Genomic DNA, 13,564 nt, shown 5'->3' on the forward strand with positions numbered 1-13,564 from the left:
ACGATGGTTCATCTATCTTTGTCACGATCTGTCCACAGTTTAGAGAAGTTGACCCGTGTTCCCTCTCAGAACGTTATACAAGTCAAAACTTCCTTTTGACACCTTTTTGATGAAAACCAGAAACTGACCGAGTTGCATGCATGGCCTCTCTGCTTCATCTGCAGTGTCGGAAAACACGAAAGAGATAACACTACAGATGGAGCGTTAACAAGCTGGAATTATTCACCAATGGCTATTCGGAATGCTGCAGTATATTACCAACTAACATTGAGTTGACATCCTCTGCCTTTGCATTGTCTTTTGCAAGCAGAAATTGCATGTAATGTGAAGTGACATGCCCAGGGAATCCATACAGATAGCGAATGAAAGTAAGAAACTGTTTTTCCTCTGTGTTTTTCACTTTCTTTATGTTTGAGCTGAAGATTTTGGAGCTCAGGTGACTTCGATCGGTGCAAGTGGCTTCCTTCAGACTGGAGCTGAAGGAATCAATGAGGAGGAGTATAAAGAAGTAAGATAAAAAACAAAACAAAACACATGTTGTAAGTAACTGCTGCTACACTTAAACCATTAAACCTATTCGATCTCGCAGCCTTAAGAGTTCATTGGTTTGGTTCTTTTTGGGATTCAGTCCTATGTAGATCTCTGGTAGTGGAAACTCCTGCAGAACTAATTTAGGAATATGAGAACTCAAAAAGTCAAACAGGTCTGAGATTTTAAAAACATTGAGGGATTAAAAAACCCAGGACTCAAAAAAAATAATAATAATAAAACTCGGGGACTAAAAAAACTCGGGACTCAAAAATTTGGGATTCACAAAAACTTGAGACTCCAAAACCTACCACTCAAGAAAATTAGGAATATAATACCTTGTGAATGAAAAACACTCAGGAATCAATGATTCTGGGACTTATAAATAAATAAATAAAATAACCACAGAATCAGAATACTGCTGCAAGTCCATCAATATGCTAAGCTCTATGTATCCTATACATACTGCGGTTATATTACTTACCGCTTTATCTGCAAATACGAACTATTTTCTGGCCTGAGTCACTCCAGACTATAAGATGTGCCCCTACGAATGATCACTTCCCCATGAACTTGCTGGCCAATTAAACCCATTGGGATAAAGGGAAACCCTGGGCATGTGAGCGATGGTAGCTAGCGTTACTTACACTACAGATGGGCAGTGTGAAGCCCACTGTGTAGAGCACATTGGAGGTGATGGTGCTGGAGTGAAACGGGTAACCGATGCTCTCGTCCTTACAGAAAAAGCCCCTCTGATAGGGCTTGAGTTTACCAATGTTAAAGGCCGCCAGAGGAAGGCCAGCTGTGGATGAAAGAAGGGTTAACAAAGGGTTAACATCTCAATCGCACTCTCAGCCAATCAGAACTGAGAGACTAGTATATTGAGCTTGGCAGCTGGGTGTAACTGATACAGCAAAAGGATCAGAAGCTATGAAACTAAACACGGTTATCAGTCCTGAGACCTGGGGAAATTTGATTAAAATATTAAATATGGACAAGCTTTAAAACATGTAATGACTTTGCTATTTAATAATTGTCCTAGGTTTGTAAATAAGTGTCATCAGTACAGCTGATTTGTCATGGTCAGGCTGGTGAGAATGTGACAATGTAAGGCCATGCCCTCATGAAAGCTTATTGGGAAGAAATGTGGTATTTGATTAAAATGATTTTTAAAAAATGTAATTCCTGTACCGTTCTTTTAAAACTAGCTACTTCTGGCACCATTTTTGGTTTGTCCCTCTAGAAAAACCCTTAAAAGTTCCATGTAGAACTCTACAACAGAGGGATTGTTCCAAGGAGAACACCTGTACCAAGCGAAGATCCCTTAACTATTTAAGGAACCTTTTGAGAAACCCCTCCTTATAAGAGTGTACATCTGGAAATGTGCATCAAAGTTACTGGAGGAAATTAATGCATTCAGTATTCAGGGACTGTAATCTTGGGGACTGTCAACTCGGGACTCGGTACTCGGGCACCATCAACTCGGGACTCGGGACTCGGTACTCGGGCACCGTCAACTCGGGACTCGGTACTCGGGCACCGTCAACTCGGGACTCAGGGACCGTCGACTCGGTACTCGAGCACGGTCAACTCGGGACTATAAAATTGTGTGCAGAAAAAAATAAAAATCACATACAAATGAATATCCAGATTTCCATCGACCTGTTTGTATGCATATTTTGAATTTGTGGATGTAAAAAAACCTACATGTAAATAAAAACAAATTGCTCCATGGATAAGAAAGGGATGCGGTAAAGAGAGCTGTAGGTGGATTGTTTAGACCAAAGAAAGTGTGTGTGAGAGCATGTATTTGTGTGTGTTTGGCTGGAGCTCTTTATGATGTCATCGCTTAACATTTACAACTTATGAGATAGAAGTTTGTTTGCAGTACCAAGCTCGGGTTTGGAAATCAAGATCATGTTGGAACAGCTGATCACTTTTTCCCCCAGAGAGTGACCTCATCAGGGCCGTGTCTAAGGCAGAACAGTTCCGGATGCTCTGTTTGGATCGTGTCCATTCGTGTTGCTCAATGTTTATCGTAACGGTGAAGTGCGGCATCGTACAAGCATTAATATTTTCTACCCCACTCCCTGGGATTAACGGTATGCTTGTGTAAATTATTGCTGCAATCTGGCCTCTAACCCCAAAATCTCAAGAGTGCGTTATATAATAGTGTGCTCTCTGATGTTTATCAGGCTGAGTGTGTGTGTAATCGTAATACATCACGCTTGCACAAGTTAACAGGTTAAAGTCTATGATGTAAGGTTATTGTCTCGGAGAACACATACCCTTTCTATCATTTTGAGGACCTTCCACTTACATAAAAGGCTTTTTTGGCTCTTTGAATTTATTTATTTATTTTAATTAAATAAAATCTTCAGTTGTAAAAAGCCAGATGTCCCCACAAGATCAAATCTGTCCAATTTTCCTATACTTGTGGGGACATTTGGTCCGTACTAATACACGAACACATGCATGTCCTCATTCAATAGGCTGATGTACCGTACCAGCCAAGCCAGCCTGGTGCTTTAGCATGAACATGAATGTATGTCTTCTCAGGCTCCACTGTGTCCTGAGTGTAAGCTGAATAATCAGACTACGAGTTAGAAGTTTACTCCAGGATTAAAAACGGGTGTTTTCACAATTACACCATGAATACCTGAATGGGTCCACGCCCAGGACCAATTCTAGGCCCCATTTAAAGAAAGGCAGGACGTTCGCACGTTCAGTATAAAGTCTTTATTTAGGCTGCAATAAGGATGACATCAAATCATCAAAAGTTTAGAGCTAATCAAGGATTTGGTGATTCAAGTTTTATTTGAACATAAATTGTCTGTGCACCGTTTAATTTCAAACAGCTTCACAAATCAGCGACCAAAACCTTTTAACCTCGGAGTAAACTGACATTCTGATTGGGCACGACGATGAATTTATCAGTGTAGGAAAAGATCCTATATGCTTATTTACAAGCATAAATTCTTTCCTATAACGAACTTTGTTCCGTCGAAATCTAGACCAAATTCAGCTTTGAGTTTCAGATTAATCCTGGGCTGAGACGGAAACGTCTGAATGACAGCAGCAACAGGAATGAAGTCGCTCTAAAATAAAAGTAAAGCTAAAATGATGACGATTTCAATAAAATCTTGATCGTTTTGAATGCCGCCAGTCTAAAGTTTGGCGCAACTTAATTATTAGGTAAGGCTTAATCTTTGCTGTTGTAAACCAGTCATCATTTTATTACAAATGAAAGGCCTTAAATTTGATTAAACCCGCTCTTAAATTTATTTAAAATGGTCTTAAAACATTTGGACTATTTTACTTTGGTGTCATTTCGTGATTTAAAACCTTCTCTTTTTTTTTTCTTTTTTTTTTTTAAAAACTTGCACACACACACACACACACACACACACACACACACACACACACACACACACAGTCACTCACACGTGGCACTGGCATGGTAAACTGAAGATAATGTTGTTTAACTGTTTCCGAGACGTCAAGTTGTGTGACTTCAATGTGACTTCAATGCCCACATAAATATATATATATAAAAAAAAAAAAAGAATCCAAGTTCATTATAGATAAGTTATATTGAAGTGTTTGTATATTTAGTGTATAATTATTGCAAATTTGGTTTTAAATGACATTTTGTAATGGAACTGAAAATGTGTTTAATGGTATTACATTTAGCTTAAGGATCTCTGAGGAGACCCTGTGGGAGGGCGGTCCTCGTCATCGCAAGGTTCTTTGCACGCGCATTTATTACGAGTTTCCGATTTGATTTCATACCTCGCCGCTGTTCGGGTAAATTGTTACCGTTCGCGCAGGCTCTGTGATGTTTCAAACACAGGAGCTATATGATGTGAAAACATTTTATAGTTCTATAACTTGATGATATTACACATACAGAAAAGGCGTCCCTGAAGCTTAAAGCAGGATGTAACGTGACGAGATAAACTAAACATGCTATTTGACGCCCGCATCAGGAGTTTGTTTGAAGTTTCAGCGAGAGTAGAGATCGGGTTTCTGGACCGCACCCGGGTCTAAAAAAGTGGAAAAACGCCCCAAACCTCAAGTCCACATCTGGATATTTTTTGGTTAAACTAAACTAAGCTAAACTACACCTAATCTGGATCTTTTTGAGGAACTAAATTACATCAAAAAGCTGCATTTTTTTTTTTTTTTTTTTACATTGCCGCCCGGTTGTTATTTTCATGGTTAGAAATAAAACAACTGATGTGGGTGGAGCCGCACAACAGGGGGTGTGACATTCAGAATCTGGTATTTTCAGCCCACTTTGGTCCAAAATTGCACTCGGGCTACCACTTAACAAAGCCTGGCGCCGGCGCAAGATCAAAACAGTGCGGCGTCCAAATCTGACCTGAAATAACGGAGCCGTAAACTGGACTACGGTTTGAAGTTTCGTATAAGACCTGATCTAGATGATTTTATCCAAAAATGACATCTAAAATAAGAGAATTACACGTTCAGTCTAAAGTACTATTCAGGTGTGAGAGGTCATCTGGACGTACAGTACGTCAGTTGAGTAATGAAAAAATATCTGTTAAGTAAACACGGCTGAAATTATGACTGATTTGCCCACGATATGCGACCTTTGTATAAATTAGAAATTTCGAAGCGTACTACTTATCTCGTATCTTTAATGCATACAGATTGTATTATAACTTGTATTATAATTGTGTTGCATTTGATTAGTAGTAGGTTACGCAACCGTAATATATATGTAGGTTATACCCGTGTTAGGAACACAATAACTTCCCAGACAACTCAGAAGTGACCTTCAAATGCTGTCTATATTTTATTTGTTGCTCTGATTTGTAAACTTGGGTTTGGTTTGAGCTTGAGATGAAGAGAAAAAAAAAAAAGAGCACTCCTGGGAATGTGTCTATACTGAAGAAAAATAGAACCTGAGGATTTTCCCCAGAGGATATAATGGAATTTCTTCCAACATGTCAATTCAGACTGGATAAGCAGTGTATTACCTGAGGTTATTTCTACTGCTCATTTCATAGAAGATAAATTATGGCATATTCTTTACAGACACAAGAATTACACACAGCCCATAAAAATGACCGACAGAACGGATTCAGAGGGAAATAAAATACAAGACAGACTGGAAATAACTACAGTGCTGTGAAAAAGTTTTTGCCCCATCGAGATTTCCTCTGTTTTTGTGCACCTCTCATACCAAATTGTTTCAGAAATTAAAACTAAATCTAAGATAAAATACAGTTTTTAAATGATAATGTTATTTATTGAAGCAAAAAAGTTATCCAATACCAACTGGGCCTGTGTGAAAATGTATGTGCCCGCCATAGTTACTAATTCCACAAATCTATGAAACTGCATTTATAATGGAGTTCAGCTGTAGACACAACCAGGCCTGATTGCTGCAAACCCTGTTCAATCACATCTACACTTAAATAGAACTTTTTCAACAGCATGAAGTTGGTTAAAAGGTCTTACACGGTAACACACTATACCAAAGTTGAAAGAAATTCCAGAAATGATGAGGAAGAAGGTGCTTGAAATACATCAGTCTGGGAAGGGTTACGAAGCTATTTCAAAGGCTCTGGGACTCCAAAGATCCACAGTGAGAGCCGTGGAAACTCTGCACAGTAGTGAACCTTCCCAGAAGTGGCCGACCTTCCAAAATTCCTCCAAGAGCACAGCGATGACTCATCCAGGAAGTCAGAAAAGAGCCAAGGACAACATCAAAGGAACTACAGGCCTCTCTTGGATCAATAAAGGTCACTGGTCATGACTCCACTATCACAAAGACACTGGGCAAAAATGGCATCCATGAAAGAGTGGCGAGGTGAAAACCACTGCTAACCCAGAAGAACATTAAGGCTCATCTTTGTTTTGCCAAAGCACACCTTGATCAAACCTTTTGGGAGAACATTCTGTGGAGTGATGAGTTGAAAGTGGAACTGTTTGGAAGACACGGGTCCCGTTACATCTGGCGTAACCCAAACACAGAATTCCACGAAAAGATCATCATACCTACGGTCAAGCATGGTGGTGGAAGTGTGATGGTGTGGGGATGCTTTGCTGCTTCAGGACCTGGGCAACTTGCAATAATTGAGTGAAACATGAATTCTGCTCTCCACCAGAAAATCCTAAAGGAGAATGTCCGGTCTTCAGTCCGTAAATTGAAAATTTACGAGCACAACTGGATCATGCAGCAAAACAATGATCCAAAGAATAGGAGTAAATCCCAGTCCTAGAAGTAAGTGAAAGACTGATCTCCAGTTATCGGAATCGTTTGGTTGAAGTTATTGCTGCTAAAGGTGGCATGACCACATTTTAAGGTGGCAATTAATTCACATTGGTGATAGGTGTTGGATTATTTTTTTTTTTTGCTACAATAAAAAAAAAAGTCATAAAAACCTGTATAGTGTGTTTACGCAGGTTGCCTTTGTTTTTATGTTGTATTTCGTTTGAAGAAAACTATTTACTATGATATATACATAAAAACAGAAGAAATCAGGTTGGGGCCAAACAAATATCCAGTACTGTATATTACCCCACCTCCCCATGTAAAACTAACCCAGTCCAAATAGGGCTTAGCTCTAGACATATAGTATTTCTATTATAAGCTAAATGATGTCGAGCCCTATTCAGACTGGATTAGATTTACATGATGAGATGGAGTCATTTAACTATTAATGGAGTATCTGGGAATTTTACTACACATTACAGCCAAATTTATATGTTTGAGACTCAGTAATAAGATTCCATTACGTCCTGTAGGAAATGAGGTTTTATGATTTTTCTTCAGTATAAAGACACTTCAGGAAACACTTGCTCTTTTCTATCACCTCCCAGCAAAACCAAAACGAAACCAAGTACTGGCCAAGTTTAAAACACGGAACAATTAAATATAGATGGTTAAAACGTCCAGGGTTTTTTTTTGCTAAGTTACTGATTTTCTAGCACAACAGCCTACACAGGCTACATGTTATGGTCATGCGGCCTACTACTGATTAAACACGTGTACTATGAGTTGTCTGAAGTAGGAATGTCATTTTTAGAGTGACGAACATGCTTACATGGTGGAGACAATCCCATCTCTGTGGCTGACGCAGAGATCACTTATCCTCTGTGACTCGACTGTTATTATTATAGACATCCTCTATTTAACAAACATAAGTATTGTTTGGACTGGATTAGATTTCCTGATGTAAGATAAAAGAATTTGATGATTTAGACCAAGAACAGACTGTAGTTAAAGGCAGCTGAATGCAAAAAAAAAGGGAGTATGGAATAATACAGCCCATGGCATTAACTCCTCCGAAATTATTGGAACGGCAAGGCCAATCAATCTGTTTGTGCTGTACACTAAAGTACATTTGGGTTTGAGATCGAAAGATTGATAGGAAACGAGAGTTCAGGATTTCAGCTAGACGTGTTAAACATGAAACATAGAACCTTTTGTATCAGATCACCCTATATTTAGGTGAGCAAAAGTATCAGAACAGATAAGTCGAAGTAATTTAAACTTTTCTCCCATAGGCGGCTCGCTGATCTTCATGTTGGTTTATCCTTTTTGAAACAGCAAATGCAGTCTTCACAAGTGAAACTGAAAGCTAAAACCAAGAGTAGATGTTCAGAGCTATTTGTTTAAACAGTCAACTTAACAGGACACACCCGGGTAACAAGAAACACACATCAGTCACACGTTCCAGTATTTTTGCTATCTACGTTCGACGTTCTATGTCGGTTAACACGTCTACATATCAAGACCAGAAAATTCTGAACTATCTTCTTATGCCGTCTTCTGTCTACAGCACAATCAACGGAATTGGCCTTGCCGTTTCAGAAGGGACTCTAGACAGTGTGCTGTGCAAAACTGCAGCTAAATGGATCAAGCTTCGATTAAATCTAAAACATAGCAGACACATGGAGGCAGTGTGGCTGTGCTGGAGTCGCTTCAGGATAAATAAAGGAAATGAAGATGGCGTTTCTTCCGTAGCCAGGAAATGACAGAGGGTCCAAAACAGAATCAATCAAATAACGTGGGGTTTAATAGATGTACAGGAACCTATCCAGAAATATCACTCACACACACACACACACACACGCCCTTCTGCTTTCCTCTGCATGAGACAATGACAGTGCAATTTTTGTTAAATATTCACATTTACCCAGAATACATCTCTTCAGTGAATCGTTCAGTAATTTTAATCCTACATGCACATTCATATTCAAAATGGAAGACACTCACTCACTCACTCACTCACTCACTCACTCACTCACTCACTCACTCACTCACTCACTCACTCACTCACTCACTCACTCACTCACTCACTCACTCACTCACTCACTCACTCACTCACTCACTCACGTACGTGCTGGTGGGTGAAATGGACACAAGAACCATATGAGCAGCTGTGTTCCTGGCAGCAACATGAGCTGCAACTTCAAACCAGCACGCAACACGCACACACACACACACCCATTACTAATGACACACACACAACACACAAATCTAATACTATCAGTATGTGTGCATTCATAACAACCCACTGACTTTACATCACGCTTCCGTATGATTTCTTCCACATGAATTAAAAGCTAAGAATAAGTTTCTAATTTTAGTTAATTATCTAATCAGATGACTCCTAATAGAATTATAAGCTCTGACTGCTGTGGTGTGTATGAATCATATAATCATCAACACAATGTGTCATCTTCATACACACTTCACCCAGAAAGAAGTTCCCATGTTTAATGTGTTCCACATGCCGGAACGGGCGATCTGACAGAATATCACAGCACAATACACGGTGTGTATTATGACATTTGGGTTTTCCAGCACAGCGACAGAAATGGAGCGTTTGCCTAATTGGATGCTTTCCCTGGCCGTGTTGTGCCGCGTTCATCGGAATCGATTACTTACGAGAGGAGGAAAAAAAAATTCTTATTTTTCAATCGTTTTCCATTCTTTAGCCTTTAACCCACGTCTAATCGTCTTGTGATTTATTTATTTATTTATCTATTTGGCCGCGAGGAAAATCTAAACAAATCGAAAACGAAACACGGAGCCTGTTTTATGTCGGACTTCTCTCACATAATGTTGCACAAGAATGTCTTTTTTTTTACTTCCTCCTTTAATGAGAAGTAAGGGGGGGAGGGGAAGGAAGACGACGTAAACAAAAATAACAAAAGATATTAACTTCACTTGTGTTTTAGTCTCAACAAAAGCCAAACGTTCTAAATAAACAATTACTAAACTGAAGAGGGCTTTGGCTGAATACACGTCATTGTCATTGTGGCGTGTCTCTTTAAACACATGCGCGCACACACACACGTACAGAAAGATTCAGACTTTTTTCTCTTTTTTATACAAGTAATTCTTCTTCCATTTTCCTGATCATCATTGAACAGCCCGTCCGCCTCGTTTGATTGGAGAGGTTTTCCTGCCATCATATTTATATCATTAATAATGGATGAAATGTAGCTAATGGTGGCGAGGTACTGATGAGATACAGAATACTTTCAAGCAAGCATCCAAACAATGATACCTTCATTTCCAGCAAAATCTATATCAATATCATATCATCATATCGTCCAGCTTTAATTCTCAAAAAAAAGATCTTCGTGCACGCATTTCCAATTAAAAAGATTCCTTAGATGGTCTGACCTGCATTAACGTTAGGATCCGGGGCGTCGTGCAGTCTCTGTGTGGAGTGTGTGTGCTGTAGTATATTCCTAATATCCATAAGAAATGGCACACGTAATGGAAAACACTGCAAACCCAATGGTTTTGTTGTTGCAAGAGGGTTGAACAGAGGGTGTGTGTGTGTGTGTGTGTGTGTGTGTGTGTGTGTGTGTTTACAGCCTAACATCTGGTCTTTCTTCCCGGACAGGTTATGTTTTGCAAAGATTATTATGATAATGATAAACTGTGCATGTTCTGGTGGAGCAACTCGACAAACACACACACAGACTAAAAGCAGATGAGTGTGTTCATGAAAACAGGCATAACTATCAGGTTATCATTATTAACAAAAAACATGGGGCTCATCCTTCAGTCCTCAGGAACAATTTAGTGAAAAGATAATACTCCGTTTCTAAGCCTCTCACCCCAAATGCAGTCAATCAGCCACGATGGTAAGTGTCTGGTGTCTTTAGACTTGCACCAGAGTTCTACTACACTGTATGAAACATTGTACATTGTAAAATAATGTTGTGGTACTGATGTCTTAATAAGCTTAATATCATACGCTTAATATGACGTGCTCACCAGAGTTCACGACATCGTGACCGGCTATCTCCTCTACATCCCTCCTCTACAGCTTTATATTCCTCCATAACGTCTCTGCACTTTTAATAAGAGGTCGTACTGTACATGAACGGATGAGACGAAACCACGGAGAGAAGTTTTTCTGTCACTGCTGCATGCTAAACGATCAATAGGAACTAAAGTTACGAGTGGGGAATTGAGAAAGCGTCTGACCACACAGTAGAACAGGTTCGAGCGAGGAGGTGTGTGTATATACCTGTACTGTAAACTGACGTCTACGCTGTAGAACATATTTGTTCTGAGGAATCAATCGAACGAATCTGGTCGTTTTTTTTAACGTGTATTAATAGCATTCAGAACAGTGGTACTATGAATTCAGATATTAATACACATAAATATATAGAAATAAAATTGCTTTCACTCTGTGCACGTTTTACAAGCCTGACTATGTGTCATAGACACGTGTTTCTGTCACGGTGCTTCAAGCGGGATCGTAGGCTAGCTAGTGGATTTTTTTTCAATCATTAAACACTAAACAAACCGTACACAGTTGGGGAAAAAAAAGCTAACGTGAGTAATCACACAACAACGATAACAAGCTACTTACATTTATAGACGAAGTTGGCTGAGAGTTCGTCCACCTTATTTATTTATTTATTTATTTATTTATTTATTTGAGCTGAGATGCTTCAAAAAATAAGACGTCATTTGCAGTAAGGGAACAAAGTGAGCATCACTGGTTTTTGCGATGCATTGTGGGATTTTTTTTAAGGAGCGAACCTTCCAGTTTACTGGAAAGATTTTGCGATTGAGACAGCCCTGAAAATGGCCGACTCCCTGATCGGTGCCCTGACTACTGAACTGGGGGGCTGACTGAGACGCAGCCGGAGTTACGTCGATGAAGTACGTTTGATGCTATTATGTGAACATCTGGGGGTGCATTTAGAGAAGGATCCTGGGCTGAGATCGATACATTTTTTGATAAATAAAAGAAGCCAATTTCAGACACGAAAACCTCTTTCGGCTGGTTGAGTACATTTGAGAAGAAATTCGATTTTTCCACCGGGTTCAGGGCTGCACGATATGAACATCATATCAAATATTATATATTTAGATTGCATGTTTCTCTATATTGTGATTCAGGTTTATCCTACACATCTGAGATATATATATATAATCTGCAGAATCCGGAGCATCTGGAATGATTTGCATGTTTGCAGCATTCAGTACGTTTACATGGACGATAATCTTGATATTAACCCGATTAAGACGATACTCTGATTAAGAAACTAGCATGTAAACAGTGATTTCTGATGACCTTAATCCGACTAAAGTCATACCCGAAGTAAACACAAATGGAATTAAGACGTGTGGAGTATTCCTGTTTTAGTTGCATTATCGACGTGCGTTACAGACACGTACACACCTTAATCACACTATTAACATCGTGTGGGAGTTCTCACCGCATTTTGCAACAGGACACGTACGCAGACGGCAGCGCTCAACTGTTTTACAGCAAACAAGAGAGCACGGCTGCGTCCCAAACCGCGTACTTACCTACTATATAGTAGGAAAAATACATGTAAGTACGCGGTTTGGGACGCAGCCCACGGCTTCAAGCATTCGTCTATTTGCACGTACAGCGTGACAAATAATTAACCGCACTTGAAGCTTGCGTAAAATTTAAAACGGAACACCCGAAAGTGTATACGGTCCCATAACGAAGATTAATTGTATGTCGATACGTGAAATTCTGGAGGGAACGTCGGACGCCGTGGCACAGGGACGTAATGACGTGTGCCGTTAATCGATCTCTGTTCTATAATATGTAAAACATGTTATAGAAACATGAAAGGAATATTCTAAAAGCGACTCATATAAACACCTTAATCAGAATATTGTCTTATTCAGAATAAGGTCAATAATTTGATTATTTCTGTCCATGTAAACGGAGTCATTGTGTGATGTATCGGTAAGACGAAAGCCGATACTATCGCGATGACTGGCGGATGATATACCGTGCAGCCCCTAACAGAAGACAGTACAGGAAAGCGCAAGTGTGGAAACGGGCAGATTATCACACATACCGAGGATCAGACAGGTGATGTCCAGCACAATGAAGGGAATCCCGTGCGCGTCAAACATCTTCAACGCGTCCTGAATGAAACGAATGCGCGTGAGCTCGGTGTCCCTCGGTTTCACACTGCTGACCTGCAGCTGTGGAAAAATAATCAAACTCAGATTATAGCAGACTGGGTTGAGTCAGCGGCAGCCTATCAGCGGCAGCGCGTGACGTTACAGCGACTGATGATGACGACGATTAGAACTATAATAATAACAATAACAATAATAACAATAATAATAATAATAATCACCCGGAAGTGGACATATTAGAAGAAGAACACGACCAAGAAGCTGCTGATTTGCCGTGTATGCTGAGACAGACCAAACATTTCAAGATAATCAAAACATACAATAATCTTAAAAGCCCGAGCGACGAGCCAACTGGAGACCTCATGCGCACGCACGCGACGCGAGTGTCTTTTTCTCCGGTTACGACGTCACGACGGCGTGGGGGACAGAGAATCCTCCTCGGACACGCCCATAAGCGCTGGAGAAAAGAAAAACATAACACTGTTTTTTGTTTTGTTTTGGTTTTTTTGTTTTGTTTCGTTTTTTTTTTACTTTTTTAAAAAAAAAACTTTTTTCCTCTTTCGTTTTTTTAATAAATACAACTCCAAGTCTATAATCACTTCCGGT

The 13,564-nt window shown here is 39.7% G+C and overlaps 1 protein-coding gene across 5 annotated transcripts in view; it reads right to left on the reverse strand.

The window, feature by feature from the left end:
• The window catches only part of plpp1a (phospholipid phosphatase 1a), a 32,595-nt gene extending 19,251 nt beyond the window's left edge, over positions 1 to 13,344 (reverse strand). The window contains exons 1-3 of one of the 5 annotated variants that reach the window (XM_017489312.3): positions 13,180 to 13,342; positions 12,892 to 13,021; positions 1,176 to 1,330 (exon numbers count right to left, since the gene is read on the reverse strand). In XM_017489312.3, coding sequence (XP_017344801.1) covers positions 1,176 to 1,330; positions 12,892 to 12,949 — 213 coding nt within the window. In that variant the 5' untranslated portion in view covers positions 12,950 to 13,021; positions 13,180 to 13,342. Of the gene's footprint in view, positions 1 to 1,175; positions 1,331 to 10,201; positions 10,296 to 12,891; positions 13,022 to 13,179 lie in introns of those variants that run through there. The other 4 variants (XM_017489313.3, XM_017489310.3, XM_017489311.3 and 1 more) reach the window with 4 other exon arrangements.
• Between the last annotated feature and the right edge of the window lie 220 nt (positions 13,345 to 13,564).

The sequence above is a fragment of the Ictalurus punctatus genome, chromosome 16, assembly GCF_001660625.3.
Source record: "Ictalurus punctatus breed USDA103 chromosome 16, Coco_2.0, whole genome shotgun sequence".
NCBI classification, from domain to species: Eukaryota; Metazoa; Chordata; class Actinopteri; order Siluriformes; family Ictaluridae; genus Ictalurus; species Ictalurus punctatus.